The sequence below is a fragment of the Oenanthe melanoleuca genome, chromosome 3 (assembly GCF_029582105.1).
Source record: "Oenanthe melanoleuca isolate GR-GAL-2019-014 chromosome 3, OMel1.0, whole genome shotgun sequence".
Lineage (NCBI taxonomy): Eukaryota > Metazoa > Chordata > Aves > Passeriformes > Muscicapidae > Oenanthe > Oenanthe melanoleuca.
In genome coordinates this window covers 9,604,358-9,626,196 of record NC_079336.1, presented here as the reverse complement: position 1 = coordinate 9,626,196, position 21,839 = coordinate 9,604,358, and the positions used below count along the sequence as shown (strand labels likewise).

Here is a 21,839-nt window from a genome sequence, read left to right as displayed (position 1 = left end):
CTGCTGGGGATCAGCAGGACCTGCACCAAGCCTGGGGACAAATGCAGAGCTCCACCAAAAGCTGGGAATATTTTAGAGCAGCTAGGCTGCTGTTTCTTTGAAGTTCTGCTGGATGCTGAGTGCACTTCAGCTGCTCCTTGAGTTTAAATAAGGTAAGCTTGACTGTGCAAAACAAGTCAGTGGCTTTGCTTGTGTCTCCCAGACTGAGGAGTGATTCTTCCCAAGGGAAGGGAAGATTCCTTCACTCCTGCAGCTCTCTGAGCAGTTAAATATGCATGTGGTCAAACTTGGTCCTTGTAAAACCCAATTGACTTCATTCAAAAAACTCCTATAAAGATGACTGATGTCATTGGAGTCCCACCAGGGATGAACTTGGCCCATGCCATTCCTCCTGTGTAGTCACTGGATAGGAATGTAGAGGAGAAAAGCACACTGGGCTCTAGGACTCCATCTCTCAACAAAACTGCCAGGGCTGGAAAAGAGTTACACGTGAATATAAATTTGTCGTGCACACTCCATTAGATCACCCAGATCAGCCGCTGCTTTCGGTTGCCCTCGTACGAGTTGAGTTTCTCCTTTCACTTCTGAGGGTTGAGCAGGAGTTTCTACATAAGTGTGCCAAATCTCCTGGGAGCAAAATCAGCAACATTACCCCCCAGTTTACCAATGAAGAAACCAAAACAGGAAGCCCAAGTGATTTGCTTCAGTTTACATGTGGTGACAGAGGTAGAAAAAGTATTGAAACTACTTATGGCTCCTTGCCACTTAGGCCATGTATTCCTGTGATACATCTTTTTAATTTCTCTCTCCTTTCCCCATCTCCCTTCTCCCCTGCCCCCAACCCCATCCACATTTTCTCTAGCCACAAAACTGGGAAGCTGGGATTAATCCATCCCTAGGGAAACTGGGATTAATATACAACTCATGCGGAACCTTTAAAAACCCAATGATTTGTGGTCCCATTTTCAGAGACACATGCAATCCACAGCTGAAAAGTAACTATTTGCTGTTCCAGTGCACATTCTGAGAGAGACTTTTGCTCTGTTCCATGAATGCACACTGAAGACCCCATCTGACAGGATTTTTTCATGCATCCAACAAAAAAACAGGCTTAGTAGGCTGTGCAGAATCAGGCTCTTGCAGAGTACTAACAGTTTATGGGCAGAAAAAGAATGACTGGAATGCAAAGGGGGGGAAAGAGAGCTAGAGATGTGCCAATACATCTTTATGTTTTCCTTCTGTAACTGGAAATGGTTAAAAAAATAATTAAAAGGAAAAAAACCTCTGTGTTTCCCTTATAAATCTTGCAGGAAGAGTCAACTAGAGTCAGGTGCCCGGTTTTCATTCTTGCAAACTCCCATTCAGCGATGTTTTTATGATGAAAATGCAAAATTTAAAGCAACTGTGAAAACAGAATCAGCTCTCGATTGGCAGACAGGGGCCTAAGTAAGTTTTATTCAGTGTGTGAATGTCAGATTAAAACGCATACAAAGATAGAAAAGAAAAAGAACGAGAGGGAAGGCAATTAATCATTTAAATTGTGTTCCTAATTCAAAAGGCACATTTCCCATCTAATTCCTTTCATTTATTTTGGGGTTTAGTACAATTTATCTCTTCTGACTGTCATAATTTCATCTCTACTTTGCTTTCCTTGGAATTGCTGAACTGATACTGCCTAGCAAATTTCAAAACACTGGAGGGAAAAGGCAAACTGTTCCCCCTACGGCTGGGAGCATGACCAGATAGATAGCCTTTGTTAGCACCAGGGCAAAAGTGGCCTTCTGGGACGAGGAAATACACACACATTTGAGGGTGGTAAAAGTGACATTAAGAGGTTGTATGTGCATCCTGTGATCGGCATGCCCATGTAGTTTTATTACATCTGTATTTCTAATTATGTCAGTTCTGGAGGGGTTTTTTGTTGTTTTTTGTTGTTTTTTTCTTTTCTTTTCTTTTTAATTGCACATAAAAATTTAAGTTCCAAGAAATTCTTGGCAGTCCAAGCTTAAGCTTTTCAAATGAAACGCTTCTCGTGCCCAGCTGGGAGGAGTGGTTTCTCCACCTTTGCGACCCCGCAGCTCTAATGGTTCCCAGGAACCAGTTACTGACGCGGTTTCTTACCTCGCCACGGGTGTTTCAGTTTCCCAGTGTAAAGGAGACGGTGGAGCGACTGTGGGAAGGCGTCTGTGGAGAGACCTGAGCCCCTTCCTCCCTCCCTACGGACCAGACTCGGATTCCTGCCTCGTAGTTACGACCCCTGAAAACCTGGTTCCAGGCGACAGTGCCCTTTACTTTCTCGCTCTGCGACAGGATCCCGGGTGCATCCTTGTTCCCTTACTTGGTGCCAGGGGCGGCATAAGAGGGACGGGAAAGTCCATCGGGGATTTTCTCTCTGATTCTCCGTTTAGAAGGGCACGAAGGAGGATACACCACCCAGCCTTCAGGCTGCCCCTTAACGCCGTGTCAGCGCTCGGGGCTGCAGGTCCGCCCTCGGCGAGTCGAGGATGCCGCGTCCCTTGGAGCGCTCCGGGGCGGCGACCCACGCCGGGGAAAGGCGGCCGCTCCTGCGGGGTTTGGGCAAGGCAATCCCTCCAAATCCCCACGGAGGATCGAGGAAAAGCGGGGGAGGCGACACCTTCAAATTTCCTCCGAGAAAACTGCCGAGCAAGCATCCCGGCCCGGCTCAGCCGCGCGGGGCCGGCGCCGCGAAGGGATGGATGGAGGGATGGATGGAGGGATGGATGGAGGGATGGATGGAGGGATGGATGGAGGGGTGGATGGAGGAATGGGTGCTCCTCGCTCCAGCCGGGCGCGCTCCGCGCATGAAGCGCCGGCGGAGCGGTGCGCAGGGCTCCGCGCCCGTCCCGCCCTCCTCCCGCCCGGGGCCAGCCCCAGCTGCCTGCAGGTTACCGCGGACTTCACCCTGCGCCCCTCACTTGCTGCTTTTCAGGTGCCAAAACCAAAAGTCTTCGCGCGGCGTGGGAAGCAAAACCCAAGCAAGCCGGATTCAAACTCTGCCCATGCTCCCAGCCCCCGGAGCTGGCTGCAGGCGCACTCAGCACTCCGCATTCGAGCTCCCCGAGGGCCTTCCCAGGTTGGAGGTGGGTCCGCAGCCCGTCCCGCAAGTGCCTCTTCGTTAGTTACGGTGCGCTCGAATAAATAAAACGGAGAGAGACGTTTCTCCCCACTCCCCTTACATTAAATGAGTTACAAACGCACCTTTTTTTTTCCTGTCCTTGACAGGATTCTTTAACCAAATAAAGAAATAATTACGAAAAGCGGCAGGGGGAAAGGGAAAGGAGCCGCACTGGACCGCGCGGCTGCCGTCGGTGAGCACCGCGCTCCGGCCGAGCATCCGCGCCCCGGCAGCGCAGGAGCCGCTGGGCAGCTCCGAGGTGACCTCTGCCGCACGGCTAATTTGCAGAAAAAGAGCCTTCTCTTATCGCGGGGGCACTGACTTGTGACGGGAGGAGGAAGGTTTAGGGTTTGCCGAGAGGACGAGAAAGGACGGCGGCAAGAGGCGCTTCAAAGGCTCAAGCGGATGCCCCAGCACTGAGCTCTCTCCCCCGTCTCGATCCGAAGTGGTTTCGCAGTGGAATAAACATCTGTGATCTAAGACAGCTGCCGGGAATCAAAGGCCGCCCCGATCAGCGCGGAACCGGCCCAAGATGTGACCGAAAAATGCCCGCTCCTGACAAACGCAGGAATGGGGGTGCGAAGGCGTCTCCCCCCGCAGCGCCTCCAGGCACCGAGAGCAGCAACAGTTCACCCATTACTCATCTGATTTGTTTTATAACACTTCTGACACCTAATCTTATCAGCTAATACCCACGATTTAGTTACCCAAGACGATTGTTTTTTTCCTCACTAGCAGCAAAATTATTTGACTCTCCGCAGATGTTTACTTTTGTCAGCCTTACCAAAAAAAAAAAAAAAAAAAGAACAGAAGAGGAAAATGAAAATTAGAAGGGGGAAAGCTAATGCATAGAAAAAAGATCCAGACTTTCCAAGACCAGTAGACACAACCACTGAGTAAACAAAAACTAAAAAAAAAAAAAAAAAAAAGGTTCTGAATATTGACCAAGAGAGTTTACCAGGGAAGAGATCAGAAACCAAATGAACACATATGTAGTCCATGCAGACTTGCCTGTAAAATAACAATTTATTTTAATACTTAAAAACCACACACAATCCAGTGATAAATGTCAATTACCAATAATCAGCATAAAGTGCCAAACAGCCATACAACATTTTTTTTTTAATAAACAGAACTTATTGGAATGTCTCTTAATTTGAATACACTGTTCAGAAAGCCAGCATTTAGAAAAATACGCTCTCAAGTTGAGATTTGTTCTCTCACACCAGGACACACGAAGACTTTAAGTACCACTAAAACCACGTTGTGCATACCGTCAGTTTGACGTATTGCCATCTTTCTTTCCTCTGGGCTTTTAAATAAGTCCAGAAGTTACAAACTTCCTCACAGCACATTAGACCACAAGGTAATAAAAAAGGTCTCCATGTCTCATGAACACTGATCTGTCCCAACACCAGGAACCCGTGGGTCTGAGATCTGGATGCATTTTCTAATGCATTATAGAACTCCCCACTTGAGAGACTTAGGTCATTTCCAAACATTAATTTTCTTCTCCTTTTCTGAAAAGAAACTAGCAAATGAGATTTGCAAGTTGCCCCTCTCCTTGTGCTGTGATGAAAAACCACCGTTTCAGTTCTTAATCGTCCTCTGGAATTCTTTGTATTTCCTGAAGTGTAAAAATAAGAAGCTTTATACAGTCAAAAAAAAAAAGTATAAAATAAGAGTTTGGATTTTCTTAAGTAATACTTTTGGAAGCTACGATTTTGGTTTGTTTTTTAGGGACTTTTTTGGGTGGGGGGGTTGGTTGGGGGTGTCTTGTGGGTTTTTGTTTGGTTTTAAAGAGATTCCTGTCCAACACGTGAGCACCACCTTTTGGCATAAAGTTTATCAAAGCCGCACAAGTCAGCTAGCACTCTCTGTGTCATTCACGTATACTTTTAATGCAAAATAATCTTTTCACCCACGACTTAGGAAGTTAATTGCTTGGACAGAGGATTGAAGGGCTGCAGATTTTGCCCTTTCTAAAGTAGAAACAAAAACAAAACGTAAAGTCCAGTGCTCCCATCCCAAAAGTTTTGTTTCTGCTCTAGTTTTGGTGTGAAGTCTGGAGGGGAAGAAAAGTTCATGAAGTTGGAGATTCAACACTTAAGTTTGGCAGGTTTCAGTTCCTTTACTTGCGTGTGCAGTGTCTTGTGGACCGCTAGTGTTCTGGACTGGCAAAATCCTTTCCCGCATTCTTGACACTTAAAAGGCTTTTCTTTAGAATGGATATATCTAGAGAGAGAAAAACAATTGAGATGTCAGAAATAACTGGCCTAAACTCAGCAGTGAGCTACCTGAGGGAGAAAACTCTGGAGACTTCTTACACCTACTGCTGAGACTGGAGTGTGGTGCTTGAGCAATTCTCTGTATGTGTGTGAGCAAGAGAGGGGGACAGCAGAGGGTTATAGAGTGCCTTTCTCAGGGATAAAAACTTCTCTCTTACTTTGGGGTCACCAGGCTTCATGGCAATTCTTAATAATCATAGAGGCAGAAGACACACAATGCCAATGGAGGATGAAAACATCTGTGGAAGCTAAAAAAGAGATTGTGGATGTTGTCTTTATGGAGTGAGTGAGGTATATCTTGCACTGTGAGTTCCTGGGCTCTTCCACCAACAGTGGGCAGAGGGAAAACTAGGGAATACTCATGGTTGGATGGGTACCTAACTTTTCTTATAAAAATCTTGAGTGTAGATGGGTAACTGAGAGAGTACAAATACACAAGAGAAAAAGAACAAGAAAAGAAAAATATTTACCTGTGATCCCTCAGGTGATCCTGTCTTCTGAAAGCCTTGTGACAAATATCACATGTGTAGGGCCGTTCATCGGTGTGGGTTCTTTCATGAATCAAAAGGTTGTAGGACTTGGTGAAGTGCCTGCCACAGAATTTACACACAAACTCCTTCTTGGTTTTGGACGGTAACCTTCCCCGCGTGGGTTTCTTTTCCGGAGAGAGTTTAGTCACCTCGAGCAAAGACCCCAGCCCCGCAGGTGAGCCCTGGCTGTCTGCCTGTCCCAGTTTAGAGTGGTCCTCTTGCGTGGCAGCCACTGCTAAGTTGGCAAAGTCAAAGCGGGGCTTGGCTTTGAGGGTCATGCTGGCAGCCTCTTGCTTGGGCTGGATGACGTGCGGGAAGAGCGGGAAGGTGGGCAGCTGGAAGCGCGCGTCCACCAGGCTGGAGACGCCGGGCACCTTGGAGAAGGAGGAGCGGGGCAGGTGCATGGCCGGGTAGCCCAGAGTCCACTGGTGCAGGTGCACGGCGTGCAGGGCACTGAAGCCATAGAGGTTGGAGAGGTGCTCGGAGGGCACGGCGGGCAGCCCGTTGAACGCTTGCAGGAAGGAGTAGTTGGTCAGCTGCAGGGAAGGATGGATAGGCACTGGGGCCGGCAGGGTTTTACTTCCCATGGTGGCCGCTCAGCTGGAGGATCTTGGGAACAGGGGAGGAAAATACCTGGAAAATAAAGATGGAGGGGAGAAGAGGGAGAGGTAGATTTATATGAAAATAAAAGCACCTTACCTCACCCCTCATCAATATCCCTCTCCAAAGCTACAGGAGGAGGTTGACTTGGAATCACTTTTTACTGTGAGTGGGTCCCCAGATTTCCCCCTCCCCATCTCTGTCTTGTACATGAATGTTGTACTTTATCCACAATCATTCACTTCCAAGCCATATCCCCTGCTCTGCAGATTTCCAGCAATCCTGTACATGGGGGCAGCTGAGATGCCATTTTGGCCCAAAAAGCTCAATCATCTCCCAGTAATTTAAAATCCCATCCTGGGTTACCTCAGCCTTTAGAAAATAGTGAGATACTGCCCACTACATCCATCTGCAGAAATTGCATTTAGCCCTGACTCTTTAGGTAACACAGGGGAAAGTGCAGAACTTGCTCCCCCTGGGTTGCTCAGCTCCCTGTGCTCTGGCCTTAGCCAAGTCTCTGAGATGATGGAGGCACTTGGATGCTCAGAACTGCATGCTCTCCCTCTTTCAAAAAAAAAAATTAATTTTGGTGAAAAAATGAAACATTATGGGGAAAATACCAGCCAAAGCCCTCCCTCTTGTGTACTACAGAAAGAAAAAAAAAAATGCTGAATTTGGGTGACAAATCTGAAGTGCCATTTGCTCTTCCCAGGGAGAAGTGCCTGGCTTCAAGCCCACATCCTAATCTAAGCAATTGCTTATTTAGAGCCCTTCAAAAGGCTAAAATACAAGGACTGGGGAGACCCTTCCCACGGGGCACCCAGACCAGCAGCTGCAGGGCCTCTGCCTTTCCCTGGGCTGGGTGCCACCACTTTGGTCTGTGTTTCAGGATCCTGCCAAGCCCCTAGCCTCTCTTGTGGGCCAGATCCCTACCCATCCCACCCTACAAGATGGAGGGGAGAATGCTACAAGGCAGCACCATTGGGGCACATCTGGCCCCTTCTGAAAATTCAGCCCCATCTGCTGTCAACCATTTGACAGGAGATGCTTCCCGAGGGTTGTTGGTGGGGACATAGCTTCCTCCCTTTGTGGGTGTGAGAGAGCACCCATGGCTTTTGGAAGCAACACATCCCTGCAGCCCAGAGAGCCTCCTCTTTACTCCACAGCTCCCAGTTTATACTCTCTTAGCTTATTAGCTAACCTCAGTGAGCTTTGGGATTTGCCTTCAGTGGGGCTATTTTCTGCCAGAATCCCCACAGGTTTGCTGCAGGGTGCCCACAGGAGCCACAGAGGTTTTTTTAAGATCCTGACAGGGTTCCAGCTGAGTCAGGGCTGATTCCCCCACGAGATCCCCACGGGGGACTCCAGCAGTATTCGGATTAGAATTCACCCTCATGTGTAGAGTAAAGCCCTTTTGGAGAAATGAAGCCAGCAAAGTACAGCAGAGCAGTAATTGTCCCTCTGAGCTAGAAGTCTGGGGGTGTGGAACTGGTGGTGGAAGAGGTCTAAAGACCAGGGAAACAAATCTGATTTATATGTGTGCTGTTGCCTGGAAAGAGGAGCTGCGGCTGGGAGGGTGTGAGAGGGAGAAGCTTACTCTGAGCAGCTCTGTACTCCAGGCCCACCTTTCACTCTGCTTTACATAAATCAGCAGCAGGAAGAGGGACACAGACCTTAGAGGAATTCCACTGCAATGACCCAGAATAAGAGATTATGACATTTCTTGTTTTTCAATTGGATACATTTCTGATAGTGACCAATTGAAAAATGCACACATTATATTCTCTGTTCTAGTACCTTTCCTCTTTTTTCCCTCTTTATTTTTTTTGTTTGGTTTTGTCTGTTTTTTGGGTTTGTTTTTTTTTTTTTTTTTAATTTTTATTGGTCTTGGTTTTTGTTTTGTTTCATTTTGGTATTTTTGCTAAACTATTTAGGGATGTTGAACCAGCCAGACTGTTCTGTTGCTCTACTGGGGATATACTTTTATTTAGTTAGTGCTGCCTATACACTAAGCATGTCCACATCACGGCACAAATGCCTCAGCTGGTGACCCCGAGGACAAAGTGCTCAGAAAACACTTGTCCTCTGGTCCGGATACCTGAAAATGTTTCTGTCTGTCACGATGGCTCCGTGTCTGTTTTCCTGTCTAGGTAGCTCTAGATCTCTCAAACATGAAGCAACTATTGCAAATGAAGTTCATCCCTCTTTCTTTCTTTCTTTGTATCCTTAGAAAACACTTAATATGGAATACATAAGCAGAAATCTACTATGTCAATATGATTACATTCTCATTTGAAAACATTTTTAGAATTCTCTTTCAATTTTCCCGATAAAGAACAAGGCACAAACTAAGGAGAAATAGTCAGATCATAATAGCATCCATTGCACCCGCAGTTTTTTTGGCTTATGGTAGAGCAGCTCTGTTGAATTAAAAAAAAAAATAAAATAAAATAAAAAAGATGAAAAAGCCAAAGACAACTAGAAAAAAGTAGAGAGAGAAAATAAGAAGAAAAGAGGAGGTGGGAGCAGAGTGTTCATGTTACTGCAAGTTTCTTGGCACCATTCCAGAAATGTAAGCTGCACTTTTGCTCTGTATGGTCGGGATATTCAAAAATATGGATGAAGAGCAGGCTGTTTCATAAAGAAGTCCCCTCACTTCGGGACATCAAAGCAAATGTGTTTCACAGTGTTGTAACTCTCTGGTCTCCAACTTGCCCGCAGAGATCAACGTTTCTTTGATTTCGGTGTCACCTCCACCTTTAATTCTGCTTCATGTAAACAGATCGTTATCGAGTCTTTTTTTTTTTTTTTTTTTTTTTTTTTTTAACAGAAGAAGACCCCGCGAGTTCTCTGCTTGAATTCCCCTATTGCAATAAAACTGTGCGGGGTTCTCTTTTTTAACACAAAGTAGCTCGGTGAGTAATTAAGAACAAACCACTTGTGTTCTGACTGAAACAAAACCCACTCATGCCAAGATAAATTTACCCTGCAAAATAGGATCATAAACTTGAAAGTCTGCATCTGTCTCCAGCTTTCTTACCCTTTGCCCTGAGTGAAGATACGGTAATGCTGTTGTCCAGTTGCCACTGTTTTAAGACCATTTCAATCTTAACCTCCCAGATTAAATTCTACCTACTCTATATGCCAGGAAAAAAAAAATCTACAGGTTTTCTGTTGGTTGCATAGCAAGAAGCGAAATTAGATGGATTTTTAAGTTAAGTTTTTAAGTTTTTAAGTCTTGTGGCTAGTCAGTATTTTTCCTTTCTACATTGAATTATCAATTTCCGATGTATCCTTTGAAAGGGATATTTGTTACATTAAATACCTGAGTCATAAATAATGAGGTTTGCTAATTAGTTCCACATGGAAGAATGGAGGAGGTAAATTACCCTGCGAAGGTTGCTTATTTTTACAAACATGATAAAGTAGCGGGCATAAAATGATGCATTCTTGCGAGAACCTCAAACTACAGCAATCAGGTCTGTTAAAAAAAAAAAAAAAAAAAAAAAATTCCCCAGTTTTGCCTGAATTTTTTCAAGTCTGGTAGCCGCGTCCTTTCAGATGCACGCATCGGTGTGCAACATTTTGCCACCAGGTCGGCTATTTATTTTGTCTCCTTTGAGAGGAAGAAAATTTCCCTTCCTAAAGTTAAAGCTAGGAAATGGAGCTTACAAGTTATCTGTGTTTGGGAAACTGAGTGGAAAAAGAATAAAAATGCCCTTTCGCTCTGCATTATTAGAGCGTGGTGTTCTTTAGGAGTAAAATACATTGTTCAGCACAGATTTATTCAAAGTATTAATGAAGTGTGCAGAATCTATTAAAGCAGGTTTATTTGGGGCTAATTGAGCGTGAAAGAGTTAATTGCTAACATTAATGAGGACTGGAAGGACTCAGTCAGCGTGTGCCTTGGATATCTCCGCTCAATCCTTATAAAATCATCATTCACATTTTATCACGAAATCGGTGTTGACAAGTCTCCCCAGACCACCACCGCGAGCGCGGCTGAACGAGACGGGCTTTAGTTTCTCAAATAATAATAACAAATAATAACCGTGGGCCGGGTGCACCAGCGATGGCTGCACTGCCCGGGGCAGCATTAATCCAAAACAGCAAAGATCCCGGCGCTCGGTCCCTGGAGGGACAGCGGCTGCGAGGCCACGGGCGGCAGCGCGGCCCACGGCGGGCGTGGGTGGGTGAGCGGGACGGCCGCAGGGGCCAAGCCTCCACCTTCTTCCCTCAGAAGTTTTTAGATAGATTTGGGGGTATTCGTGCATGCTTTTGCAATGCCCCCTGGGGTGCTGAAAGGTGCCCAGCACAAGATTCACCCTCGCTTTCTCCCTAGAGAAATGCCCGGTGCCTCCCCTGCACAGGAGTAAATCGTCCTCCCTCTCTCCCGGCAGGAGGGAGGATTTCTTACCCCTGTACCCCTCGCTTGCCATGGTCACAGCGCGCACAGGGACAGCCAGGGCACAGCTTTGGGGTGGCAGCCCCGGGCAGCCAGGACACGGCTCTGCGGTGGCAGCCCCGGGCAGACAGGGCACGGCTCTGCGGTGGCAGCCCCGGGCAGCCAGGGCACGGCTCTGCGGTGGCAGCCCCGGGGCAGCCAGGGCACGGCTCTGCGGTGGCAGCCCCGGGCAGACAGGGCACGGCTCTGCTGTGGCAGCCCCGGGCAGACAGGGCACGGCTCTGCGGTGGCAGCCCCGGGGCAGACAGGGCACGGCTTAGGGGCGGCAGCCCCGGGGCAGCCAGGGCACGGCTCTGCGGTGGCAGCCCCGGGACAGCCAGGGCACGGCTCTGCGGTGGCAGCCCCGGGGCAGCCAGGGCACGGCTCTGCGGTGGCAGCCCCGGGCAGACAGGGCACGGCTCTGCGGTGGCAGCCCCGGGCAGACAGGGCACGGCTTAGGGGCGGCAGCCCCGGGCAGACAGGGCACGGCTCTGCGGTGGCAGCCCCGGGGCAGACAGGGCACGGCTCTGCGGTGGCAGCCCCGGGCAGACAGGGCACGGCTCTGCGGGCGCGCATCCCCGGCCCGGCTCCGCCGTGGAGCTGCAGCCCCGGGGCCCGGGCCCAGCGCTGCCTTGGAGTCGGGCCTTTTTCTCATCTGAATCCGGACTTTCTGAGCTGGATCTACTGTGCACCTGTCCGGGACCCTCCTGCCTGGCTCGCCATTTATCGAACAATTCCTGCAGCGCTGCGATAATCTCCAAAATGCTCTATTTTTATAGTTTCCCTCCCAAAAGCCAACTACAACAACCATATCCTAATCCTCAGCTTTGCACTGACACTTTATAGGCTCGGCCTCGAGAGAAGTTTAGTCTCTCCTGCGCTGAACTTGTTTCGATCCACTCAGACAAATATAAACATCAGGCTCATTTCTGTTATGGCCTTGGGAAGAAAGAGAGAAGAATTTTCGGATCCTGAAACCCGGGAGTTGCAAGAAAAGGAAAAATAAGAAAGAGGAAAAGTCGCAGAAATAAAGACAGAAGGGAAAGAAGATGAGAGAAAAGCCAATAATAGACAGGAGAAAAGCTGGAAGTTCAAGGCCGTGAAGGACATGCAGGCTTCTGTTTTGCTCGTATGTGTCATTTTTAGCTCGGGTTAGAAACACTGCTTCTCCGCAAGGGGGGAGAGACAACATTGAAAGGGGAGGACAAATCTTTAAATAGCATCAAAATATCCGAGACCCATGTGAAGGCTTACCCCAGCCCTCCGCCCGCCCCAAAGAGAGCAGTCCTCCTCACGTGAACCACAATTTCCACGCTTCTGCACCATCCAGCGGATCGTGGGAGGGGATGGGTCAAAGAAAGAAAGGAGGTAAAGGAAGTGTTTGAATCGATATCCCCAACCCCCGAGGCTTGGCAAAACAAAAACCAAACAGAATGAGTTGTTCTTTTTATTTACCTAATCCCGATCTGTGCTCCACCGCTGGCAGCAGTTAAAAGATCCTGGGCTAAATTGGAGCTGGTAAAACAAAATAATGGAAAAAAATAGGGAAAAAAAAGGAAAAAAAAAAATTAAAAAAAAAAAAAAAAAAAAAAAATAAAAAAAAAGGAGGCTGGGCTAGGTCAGTGTCTGTGCTGGCCTTGGGGGGCACAGCTCACCCCACCCACCCCACTGCTCCTCCAGCGGGTACAGGCAGATCCGAGCGGGGCCAGGTGTCCAGGTGCTCCGGCCGGCGCGGCCGGCGGTGCTCCCGCTCCCGGAGCCGGCTGCGTGCGCTGGAGTGCGAACGCGCCCGGGAGCAGCCGCGCTCAGACTGAACCGATCCCTTCCCTCCTGCCTCCTCCTTATTTCAACCCCCCCTCCCAGCTCCCCCCTCAACCTCCCACCGCACTCCGGGCATGCGCACGCAGGGAGAAAGTTTCTGGCTGGGAAGAACCAACTTTTCAACCCGCTTCTCCCGGAGGCGCAGCAGCCCGGGGCTCGCAGCCCGCAAACCTCTCATCTCGCCACCCCGCCCCGCTCCCGCAGCCTCCCCCGGAGCGTCTCCCCAGGGCCCGCTGCGCTCGGCCCCGCGGCGGAGCGTCCTCCCGGGGGTTCCCCGCAGCTCCGCGGGACGGGACGGGACGGGACACGGGACGGGACACGGGACGGGACGGGGGACTGGACACGAGACGGGACACGGGACGGGAAGGGAACGGGACGGGACGGGACGCAATGGGACTGGACGGGACGCTCGCTGCCCCGGTGCGCTGCGCGGCAGCTCTGCATGCGCCGATCCGGCCCCGCCGCTCCGTTCTGCACCTCAGGGTGCGAACCGTGCCGAACCGTGCCGAACCGTGCCGAACCGCGCCGAACCGTGCCGAGCCGTGCCGAACCGTGCCGAACCGCGCCGAACCGCGCAGAACCGCGCCGCTCCCGGCCGCCGCGCTGCGCCCCCTCCCCGCCGAGCAGAGCCGCGGGACAGACTCACCGGGACCTGCCCAGAGGGCAGAAAGAATGAAAAAGTGGGGGAGGATGGAGGGAGGGATCTACTCCCCCTGGATGGATTTAGAGATCTCAAGCTGTTCTGCCTCTCTGAGAAGATCCTCAGAGAGGATCCCGGGAGCCGTTTACCTGTGAGGGGTCCACCCCCGGGAAGGCGCTTCCTCCGCCCGTCCCTTCATTCATCCCGATCCCCACTTTCCGCCCCAGCGCCCCTGACCTGGGTGCCTTCCTCCCGTCCTTCCTCCCACGGCCCCGGAGCGGTTCCACGGCGTGCGAAACTCCGCGGATTCCCCTCGGATAGGGAGCCGCAAAGCTTTGCTTACGTTCGGGGGCGACTGCCCGGGCTACACAGGAAAAACAAAATAACCCTCGAAAGAAAAAGGTTAAACGGGCTTTATAATTAATCCTGAGGCCGTAATCTCCTCGGTTATTTGTTTTTCTATTCATCCATCCATTCACACTCCTTTAGATCCGTGAACAGGGAAAAATTGCTTGGGTATATTACATTGTCCCGAGAAGCCAGAGTAATATAATACGCGAGCGAAGACAGATCAGTCAGGATAGCACGGTGCCGTGCTCAGGGACACGCATGTGTCTTTTTATTGTTCATGACACTCCTGTAATTACACCTTTTCCTTTTTCTTTATTTTTTTTAAATTTTTTTTTACCATCTCCGAAAGAAAAACAAGCGAACAAATAAAACTAAAATCAACAAAACAGCAACAAGAAAACACTAGGTTATCATCCTGCAGAATAAGTGTTCATGAACATGACAGTAGCGTGGCAAGCAAGCATAGCCCTGCCATTTCAACCCCAAATCCTCTCTATTTTTATGAACAGTTTGGGGTCCAACATTGCACTCTGCTCCAGGCAGGCAAAGAGTTTTTCGTTCCCTTTTTTTTGTTAACGAGTGGCATTTTTATGAGGCAGAGGCGAAGCAAAAACGTTCCCAGTTCTTCTTCAGTTCTCTAGCATTTCGTGCTGTTATTTTCTCTCTTTCTGTATTACACCCACACACACTCAAAAAAACACCCCAAAATCACAAAGAACCCCACAACCCCGCACCCCGTGTAAGCAGAAAAAGGAGAAGAAAAAAAAAAAAAAAAAAAAAGGGAAAACCCTCAAAACCCAAACCCCGAAACCTCGTCTTTTCATTTCTGTAGAGAATGTGATCCTGTGCCCGCTGCTGTAAGCTGACTTCTTTGAATAAGTTTGCATTTTCAAATATAGTTTAAGTCCAGTTGTCTGAACACGAATGTAAGATTCCCAAGTGTCCCCAGACCAAGTTACAGACCGCAGATAGGCTCTTCTAACTGGAGATGTATCTTTTTCCATAGAAAAAATCTTGTTAGAGCTGAGGGTGGGTGCATGCACTAATAAAACAAAAATCGCAATTCTCTTTAGAGAAATAGCGGATTAGCTGAGACGGTAAACACAAAACCAGCTATGATACCTGCACGTGCTGCCTTTGAGGGAACAAAATAAAAACCGTGCACTTCCAGACACAAACCCCATAATTCCGAAATAAATACTTAAACATTGAAATGAGTAGTAGCAAATGATCTCATTGTCTACGGGGGAGGGAGACTAGAAAAAAATTATTCCCACGCGAAAATAGTTTATAATCAAAGCAGGTCGTTGGGATATCATTCTATTCTAGAGTACTCCTGGAAGCTGTAGCTGAAAGCTGCCTGGATAATGTGTCGTCGATATGTACGTATTTGTTAAAAAATAAAAATATTTGGACTTGTCAACCCACTGGCGATAGAACTGAAGTTTCAGGTTAACTGTCTTGTTAAGTGCATTTGTTTTAAATATCTGGTGTTTAAGTTATGAAGCTTATGTTGTTCCAAAACTTTTATTCTCGAATGCATTTTTATGATGTCCCTTGCTAATTTGCATTATGTCAACTTGAAGCGGTGGGGAACCTAATACCGGGAACGGGGAACAAAACCACTCTGACACGCAGGGAATATGCTGCGCTTTTCCACAGCGAAGATCTGCTGTCGATTAGGAATGTTACGACTTCAAGAGAATTGTGAAAAGCGAAGGCATCTGTTCCCAAAGCTAGCCACTTTTGTAGGATTTAGACGTGACAGCGAAACCCAATTCGTTTTAAGAGAAACCTGTGGGATGACTGGGGACACTGGAGCCCCTATTTCTGTTTCCCACCTGTATTCCCTTCCCAAAATCATCCTGGTCTCTATTCTGTGCCACGTATCTGCAAGTCAAAGGCCCCCGGTTCTGTGCACCCCATTGTCGGGGAGCAGCATCCCGGACAGCACCCCTCGGCCGGCTCTCCGGGACCGCCTGTCCGCTGCGCTCCCGCAGAGCCGGAGCCGGGCGCTGCCGCCTCGCCCCGGTACCGCCTGCGCCCGAGCCCTTGCACCCTTGAGGAGCAAACTCAGGGGGCACGGGGGAACATCTGAGGGCATTTCCCCGACCCCCCCGTGGGGAGTCTGCTGCGCTTGTCAGCTCCCCTCTAACGAGTTCTGGGTTCGAGGGCTGACCCTGCGCACCGCGGACAGTGGGGATCGCCCCTCCTCTGGTTCGCGCTCCTCTGGGTGCGGGTCACCCCTGGATGCACCTACGCGTGCTGTGGGAGGGTGACACAGCCCTCTGATGTTCCTGTTCCCTGCTGCACCTGGGATACCCAGCTTCACCCGCTTAACCTTTGCAAGAAAAACGATTCCCGGCCCTATTCCATAGCTGCGAGCAGGATAAAACTCCCTTTTGCTTCCTTGGGACTTTCTGCCCACCGGGGAACTGCGCTTGTCCCTTAAAAATTCTTTTACTAAGAAAGAATAACTGTGCTACTCGCGAAGCATCCTCCGCCGCCGGGGCTGGGGGGAGCAGCGGGAGCAGGGGGAGGTTCGTGCGAGTCCAGGGGCTCCATCGCCCCTGGAGTCTGGCGAGCGCAGAGGCGGTGGGTGGGGATGGCTGGGCAGAGCCGCCTCCGCTCGGCAGCCCTGCAGCTCCCGGCGCTCCCAGGGAGAGGAAGAGGGAGCAAGACTGAGCAGCCGGCAGCGCTCGGCGGAGGCTCCAAAGCTTCACCGGGAGGATGGAGCAGCCCCGGCGGCAGACACGCAGGGGAGAGCAGGCACAAGTGCACTCAGCATTCCCCTCCCCGGGCAAGGTGTAACGCCCCCGTTATCTGTGGCACCCGGCAGACATATATTTAAGTGTGTGTATATATATATATATATATATTCTGCTTTTCTTCGCTCTGCCTCGTTTCTTCTCTTCCTCCGATTTTGCTGATGGTCGCGTTGAAGGATTAGAGTGTGTGGACTCTGCCCTCCCTGGTATGGCCCGGACTGAGATGAGAAGGGGGAGTCAGAAAGGGGCAGGAAAGGCAGGAGCTCTCGGGGCCCGAGCGCGGAGCGCGGCCGGGAGCCGCGGGCGGCGGCGGGCGCGGGGCAGGGCCCGGAGGCAGCGCGGGGGTCCCGCACCCCCTTTCCCAAACCCAACCCCTGCTCCCTCCCGACCGCAGCTCGCTCCTCAGGTTCCATGTAGCCTTAGTATTTTAATAGCTGCTAATGACAAGAAAGGGAAAAATAGCGGCAAACAACGCGGGTGGAAACTGCTCCCGCGGTGCGAGTAAACGCTCTTCAAATAGCAACTCCCACCTCCATCCCTCAAAAAGAAAATCGGTGCAGAGATGGACATAACGCTGTTCTGCCAACTTTGGAGTTTTTTGGGTTTTTTTCAAACTTCTGGGGCTCCCTGAAAAGAAAAGCCGAACTTTGGAACATCTCCATTTTGTTAACAAGGGGGAAATCGTTTTTGCTTGATTGCGATGCTGAGGTGTAACGCGGCGCTTTAATGCATTGCCGCCCTTCTCGGGCGGGGAGAGATCCGCGGGCGCGCAAGTCCCGCCTGCCCCCCCGCGCCCTCTGCCAGCAACTTCTGCGGGCAGGACAGAAAATCCAGAGCACGGAATAGAGCGATAGGGGATTTGTCTTCTTCAAGAATCACAATGGATTTTGCAAGCAGCTAATTAAGCGCAAGATCTCCCCCCGCCACCAGCCCCCGCCCCACGCACCCCTTGTTTGCAAAGCGGTGTGAAGTCGGTTGTGTAAATGATTCCACTTTAACTTCCAGCCCCTTTAGATCACTAATAATGTCGTGGTGGTGCTGCTTACACTGGTGCAGTGAGAGTCAGCATTTCCATCATAATTTCCTATTTTCAGGAGTTTTTACAGTGGTCATAAAAATTCAATCCAGGCTCAAACTTGGCATCCTAGGGCTCCTCCCAGGAGTAATTTCTTTTTGTTGTATTTGAAAGAGGAAACCATTTATCTGTTTTTACATTGCGAGAGAGTAACAAAAGGAAGCAAAAGCAGTGTTTGCAGAACATTTTTGTATTTTATATCACTTGCTTTTCCTCAGCTTTACAGTATCTGCCATAGTTGTTAAAGGAGTACAGTACACGGTAATTAATAACACATGAAGAACCATCAGGTTATAGAGAAACCAGTGTCTGCAATCAGAACTGGTCGTATAAAATACTCTTTATCATTCTGAAATCCTTCGCTTTTCTAAACCAATAATTTATTAGCAATACATCCAAAATGTAATTTGATGCTGGGGTCACTTTGATTAAAAATGAACTGATCATTTTGGAAATCTGAGAAAGTTTTTGAACGTGTTCATTTTTAAGAAAAAAATTGTAAAAGTACAGATGTTTTCACTGCAGATTTGAGGGGTCTGTGCTCCAGCCCCCTCTAAGCAAGCATATGTACAGCAGTCAAATAATCTTTGGATTTAGATGTCCCTAAGTATTAATTTATATGATGGATTGTAATGGCTATATGGTTCCCTTGAAACCATTATGTTCTATCAGGTCAAAACCAGCTTCTTAAAAAAGTTCATTTAATACAAGGGTGGCTGGAATGATTTGTGTACATTTCATTTGCTCACATACAGTTCCCATATCTGCTGGAAATCGAGTAAAGATTTAATGATCCCAGAGGAACTGGAAGCTTTGGTGACATGAGTTCCAAAGGGGCCTGTGAGACAAAGACCAGTGTGAATTGGGACACTGAAGTAGAATGCCAGCAAAGCCTGGACATCCCATTTCACTGTGGATTATGCCTATGCCACATGTTTTAATGGGAAATCCTGTCTCTACTGCTATAAAATATACACTTCTGCTAGCCTGGGAACTCAGTAGGGGTATCCTCCAACTCCTCCAGCTTTGGTTTGTCTAGGAAAAAGGATGACCAAGAGCAATCTCTTAGACTTTGAAGAGTTACTTCTAGGTAGCACCAAAATATGTGTATGGAGTTAGAGTTACATGTGTATACATATAAACACATGTACACTAGAAAAGGGAAGAACCTTTGTATGTATATGTTGGTACAGAGAGAGATTAACACAGGGTGCACAATGAAAGTAGGAGGATATGTACATTGAATCAAGGAATAGCAGTGACCTTTATAATTTTTAATTTTTTGAATGATAAGGCTTGATAAGGCTTATATTTACTATTGTTAACACTTAAAAGAGGACTCCATAACTTTCAGTGGATAAAAGCAATATTTGCTTGCTGTGCTCTGTCAATCACAGGACTGGAATCAGAATTCCACAAGATTTATCTTCCACGGAGTGATTTCATCACAGTGACATTAGGCTAGTAACCTCCAGTGGATCCAGCACTTCCTGAAAGCAGGGAACTTCCTGCTGAGATCATTCTAGAGAAACTTTTCCCTTTTGTTTTTCATTGACCATATTCTGGCACATACACAGACCCAATTTTTTTATCGGGGTTTATCTTCAGGATTCAATGAAATCCTCCTCTGCACTAGTTGATACTATGTGACACCTATGTGACAACAAGCTTGCTACAAATGAAAAAATGAAACATTTGCCACACCACAAGTGATTAGACAACTTTTCCTAGAACTAAACGACAGAAACATTTCATGGTAGCAGTTCAGCATCTCCTTTGGAATTAGCAGGACTAGAGACAGCAATACAGATTGATAGGACTCCACGATTTACCTTTTAATTACTTGGGATCTCATTTTGGCTTTGTCCACTGCATAGGTATGTAATGAAACAAGGCTCTGAGTTCAGTCATTTGCCAATACTTCAATCCCCTCATCCCAACAGACTGGACACTGGAGCCCAAAGGTACATTCGACCCATGTGCAGTATTGTGAGGGGTGATTGAACCATCATTTGTGCCACAGGACTCCAGCAATCCATCCAGAACCGTGAGCTTTCCATGCCTTTGACTCAACAGCTGCCATGCCTGTCTGGCACTGCAAACAGGGAGGAGAGTGCTGAAGATTGGGAAGATCTTGTGCAAACCCACTCCACAGTCTTGGACAGGCTGCAGGGGCAGATGTGCTGGTCGGTAGAATCACAGTCTACAGCTCAGAAACGTGGGTGGTGATTTAAACATCCTGAATCTTGGAAAGAGATACAGGGAGAGCAGAACATGGTTGGGTAGCCCATGGGAGTCAACTTTAAAAATAGGTTTGGGTCCTTCACTCTTTCAGCAAATATTTGAAACTGCCAGTACTGCATGTCCTGTAGAGTAATGGAAATTCAAGATTCATGCACTGGGACCATCTTCCCTGCTCCAAAGAAATGTGTAGTCCGTAGCTGCTGGTCCCAGCTCTGCTGCCCACTCCCTTGGCTGCCAGCTCACTGACCAGTGCTGCTGGCAGACACAATGGCCAGCTCTCTGCAGGGGACAAGGACATTTTAAATTCAATTACTTCAGCCCTTGGTCCTCTAAATCACATCTGTGCCCCCTCTCTTCTACAATATGATGATTGCCAGAGGTCAGTTGGTCCTTAGCCATATGTACACTGCTGTCATGACTCTGTGACACTTAATCCATGGAGTTCAAGTATTCTTTCTCCCACAGAAAACTATATGAGTTTTTTATGGTTGACTTCAGTGACATTAATATCTAACAACTGTAGTACTGTGTCACTGCAGATCCAATTTCTTGGCCTCTATTCAGTGGAAAGGTATTATTTTAACACAAAATATTGTTTTTAATAATACAGGACTAGTGCCTAGCTAAAGCATGTAGAAACATTGATCTGGTGAGTATTTTATTATTTAGAGCAACCCTAAAATGATGTTTATTTAGGATAATAGATAAGAAATCAGAATTATAGTTGTATAATCTCTCACAATGGTTTTCCTGTTTTTAGCAGTTTCTAAATATATACCAGTATTACAGGGGGATAAAGAGGTTTTTTAGGGGTTTGGGGTTTTGTTGTTGTTGTTGCTTGGGTTTTTTTAAGTGTTAACTTTCAAAAAGGATATAACTTCCCTTTGAAACTACATGGAAATAAACCTGAGGGGCCAACTAAAAGTCACAAAAGCAAAGGAAGTTAAGTGTAAAGTTGGAAAGACAATTTTCTGTCATTCACAATCATGTTGAAGTGTTAGAGATAAAGGTCACCTAACAGGGGAGGCTTTGTGCCATCAGGTGATCCTAAGTACCAAATATGCTACAATACTCCGGCCCAAGGGGAAGATTAACCAGTGACAGAATTTCAGCCCTAACTGAGAACTTCCTGCTATTCGTGGCGTGAGGTCAGAACTTAAGGTTATTTTGAGATAGGCTTTTGCGTTGAGAGCTGCAGGAACAATGCAGTCAGGGCATCACTGCGCAGGGCAGGACCATAAAAATCTCTTTTCGGAAGTGCAATCCTGAAGAAAACTCGCCACCTGCTGGCCGAACGCCTCCTCCTGCTGCCCCTCCCCAGCGTCTGCTGACGGCGAACTTTGCCAGCCTGAAATAACCCACAGCCTTCATTTGAGACCTTCTGCCTTAAACCAAAAAATAACTTCCATCCGAAATCTCTGTGTGACACTGTGTTGTGCTGATGTTTGAAAATACTAGGAATCAAATATTTCAGCATGGATAATAGTCTCTCGAGGCCCAGATGTTTTTGTACAAGTGAGTTACGTTAAATGCATTTTAAAACTTATATATTCTCTTTCTTTCCCTTACGATTACAACAGGAATCTTTGTGGTTTCTTTTGTGATATTTGTGTTGCCACAGGGTCTTTTATTTGCTGTTACTACTTTTATTTACTGTTACTAAACAGTAACTGGAGATTTTTGACATCTCATTAGAAACAGTTCTCATTCCTGTAACGGGAAGGGGAACACCTCTCAATGCTAGATCTTACCATCTAACTTTTTATTATGCTGACATTTTAGTAAGCAACTCTAGATTGTTTAGTAGTGATAACAGGATTTTTTGTCAGTTGGATAAGTCAGGTATATAATGTTGCCTTTTTTCATTACTGTCTGCTCTACAGTCAGCTAAATTAAATGACAGATCCCATTGATTCTAATCTAATTTGGGTAGACCATCACA

The 21,839-nt window shown here is 47.8% G+C and overlaps 1 protein-coding gene across 1 annotated transcript; it reads right to left on the bottom strand.

Moving 5' to 3' along the window:
- Nucleotides 1–4,143: 4,143 nt before the first annotated feature.
- OSR1 (odd-skipped related transcription factor 1) lies at nt 4,144–12,558 on the bottom strand. Its single transcript, XM_056488487.1, has 3 exons — nt 12,454–12,558; nt 5,895–6,587; nt 4,144–5,371 (listed from the first exon to the last, which is right to left on the bottom strand). The coding sequence occupies exons 2-3, from the start codon at nt 6,539–6,541 to the stop codon at nt 5,236–5,238; spliced, it is 783 nt and encodes a 260-aa protein (XP_056344462.1). The 5' UTR covers nt 6,542–6,587; nt 12,454–12,558; the 3' UTR covers nt 4,144–5,235.
- Between the last annotated feature and the right edge of the window lie 9,281 nt (nt 12,559–21,839).

Excerpts from the sequence above, each read along its gene's own strand:
- OSR1 (XM_056488487.1), bottom strand. The coding sequence starts at position 6,541 with ATGGGAAGTAAAACCCTGCCGGCCCCAGTGCCTATCCATCCTTCCCTG. Across the intron at positions 5,372-5,894 it reads GATCACCTGAGGGATCACAG|ATATATCCATTCTAAAGAAA; the intron begins GTAAATATTTTT and ends TTCTCTCTCTAG.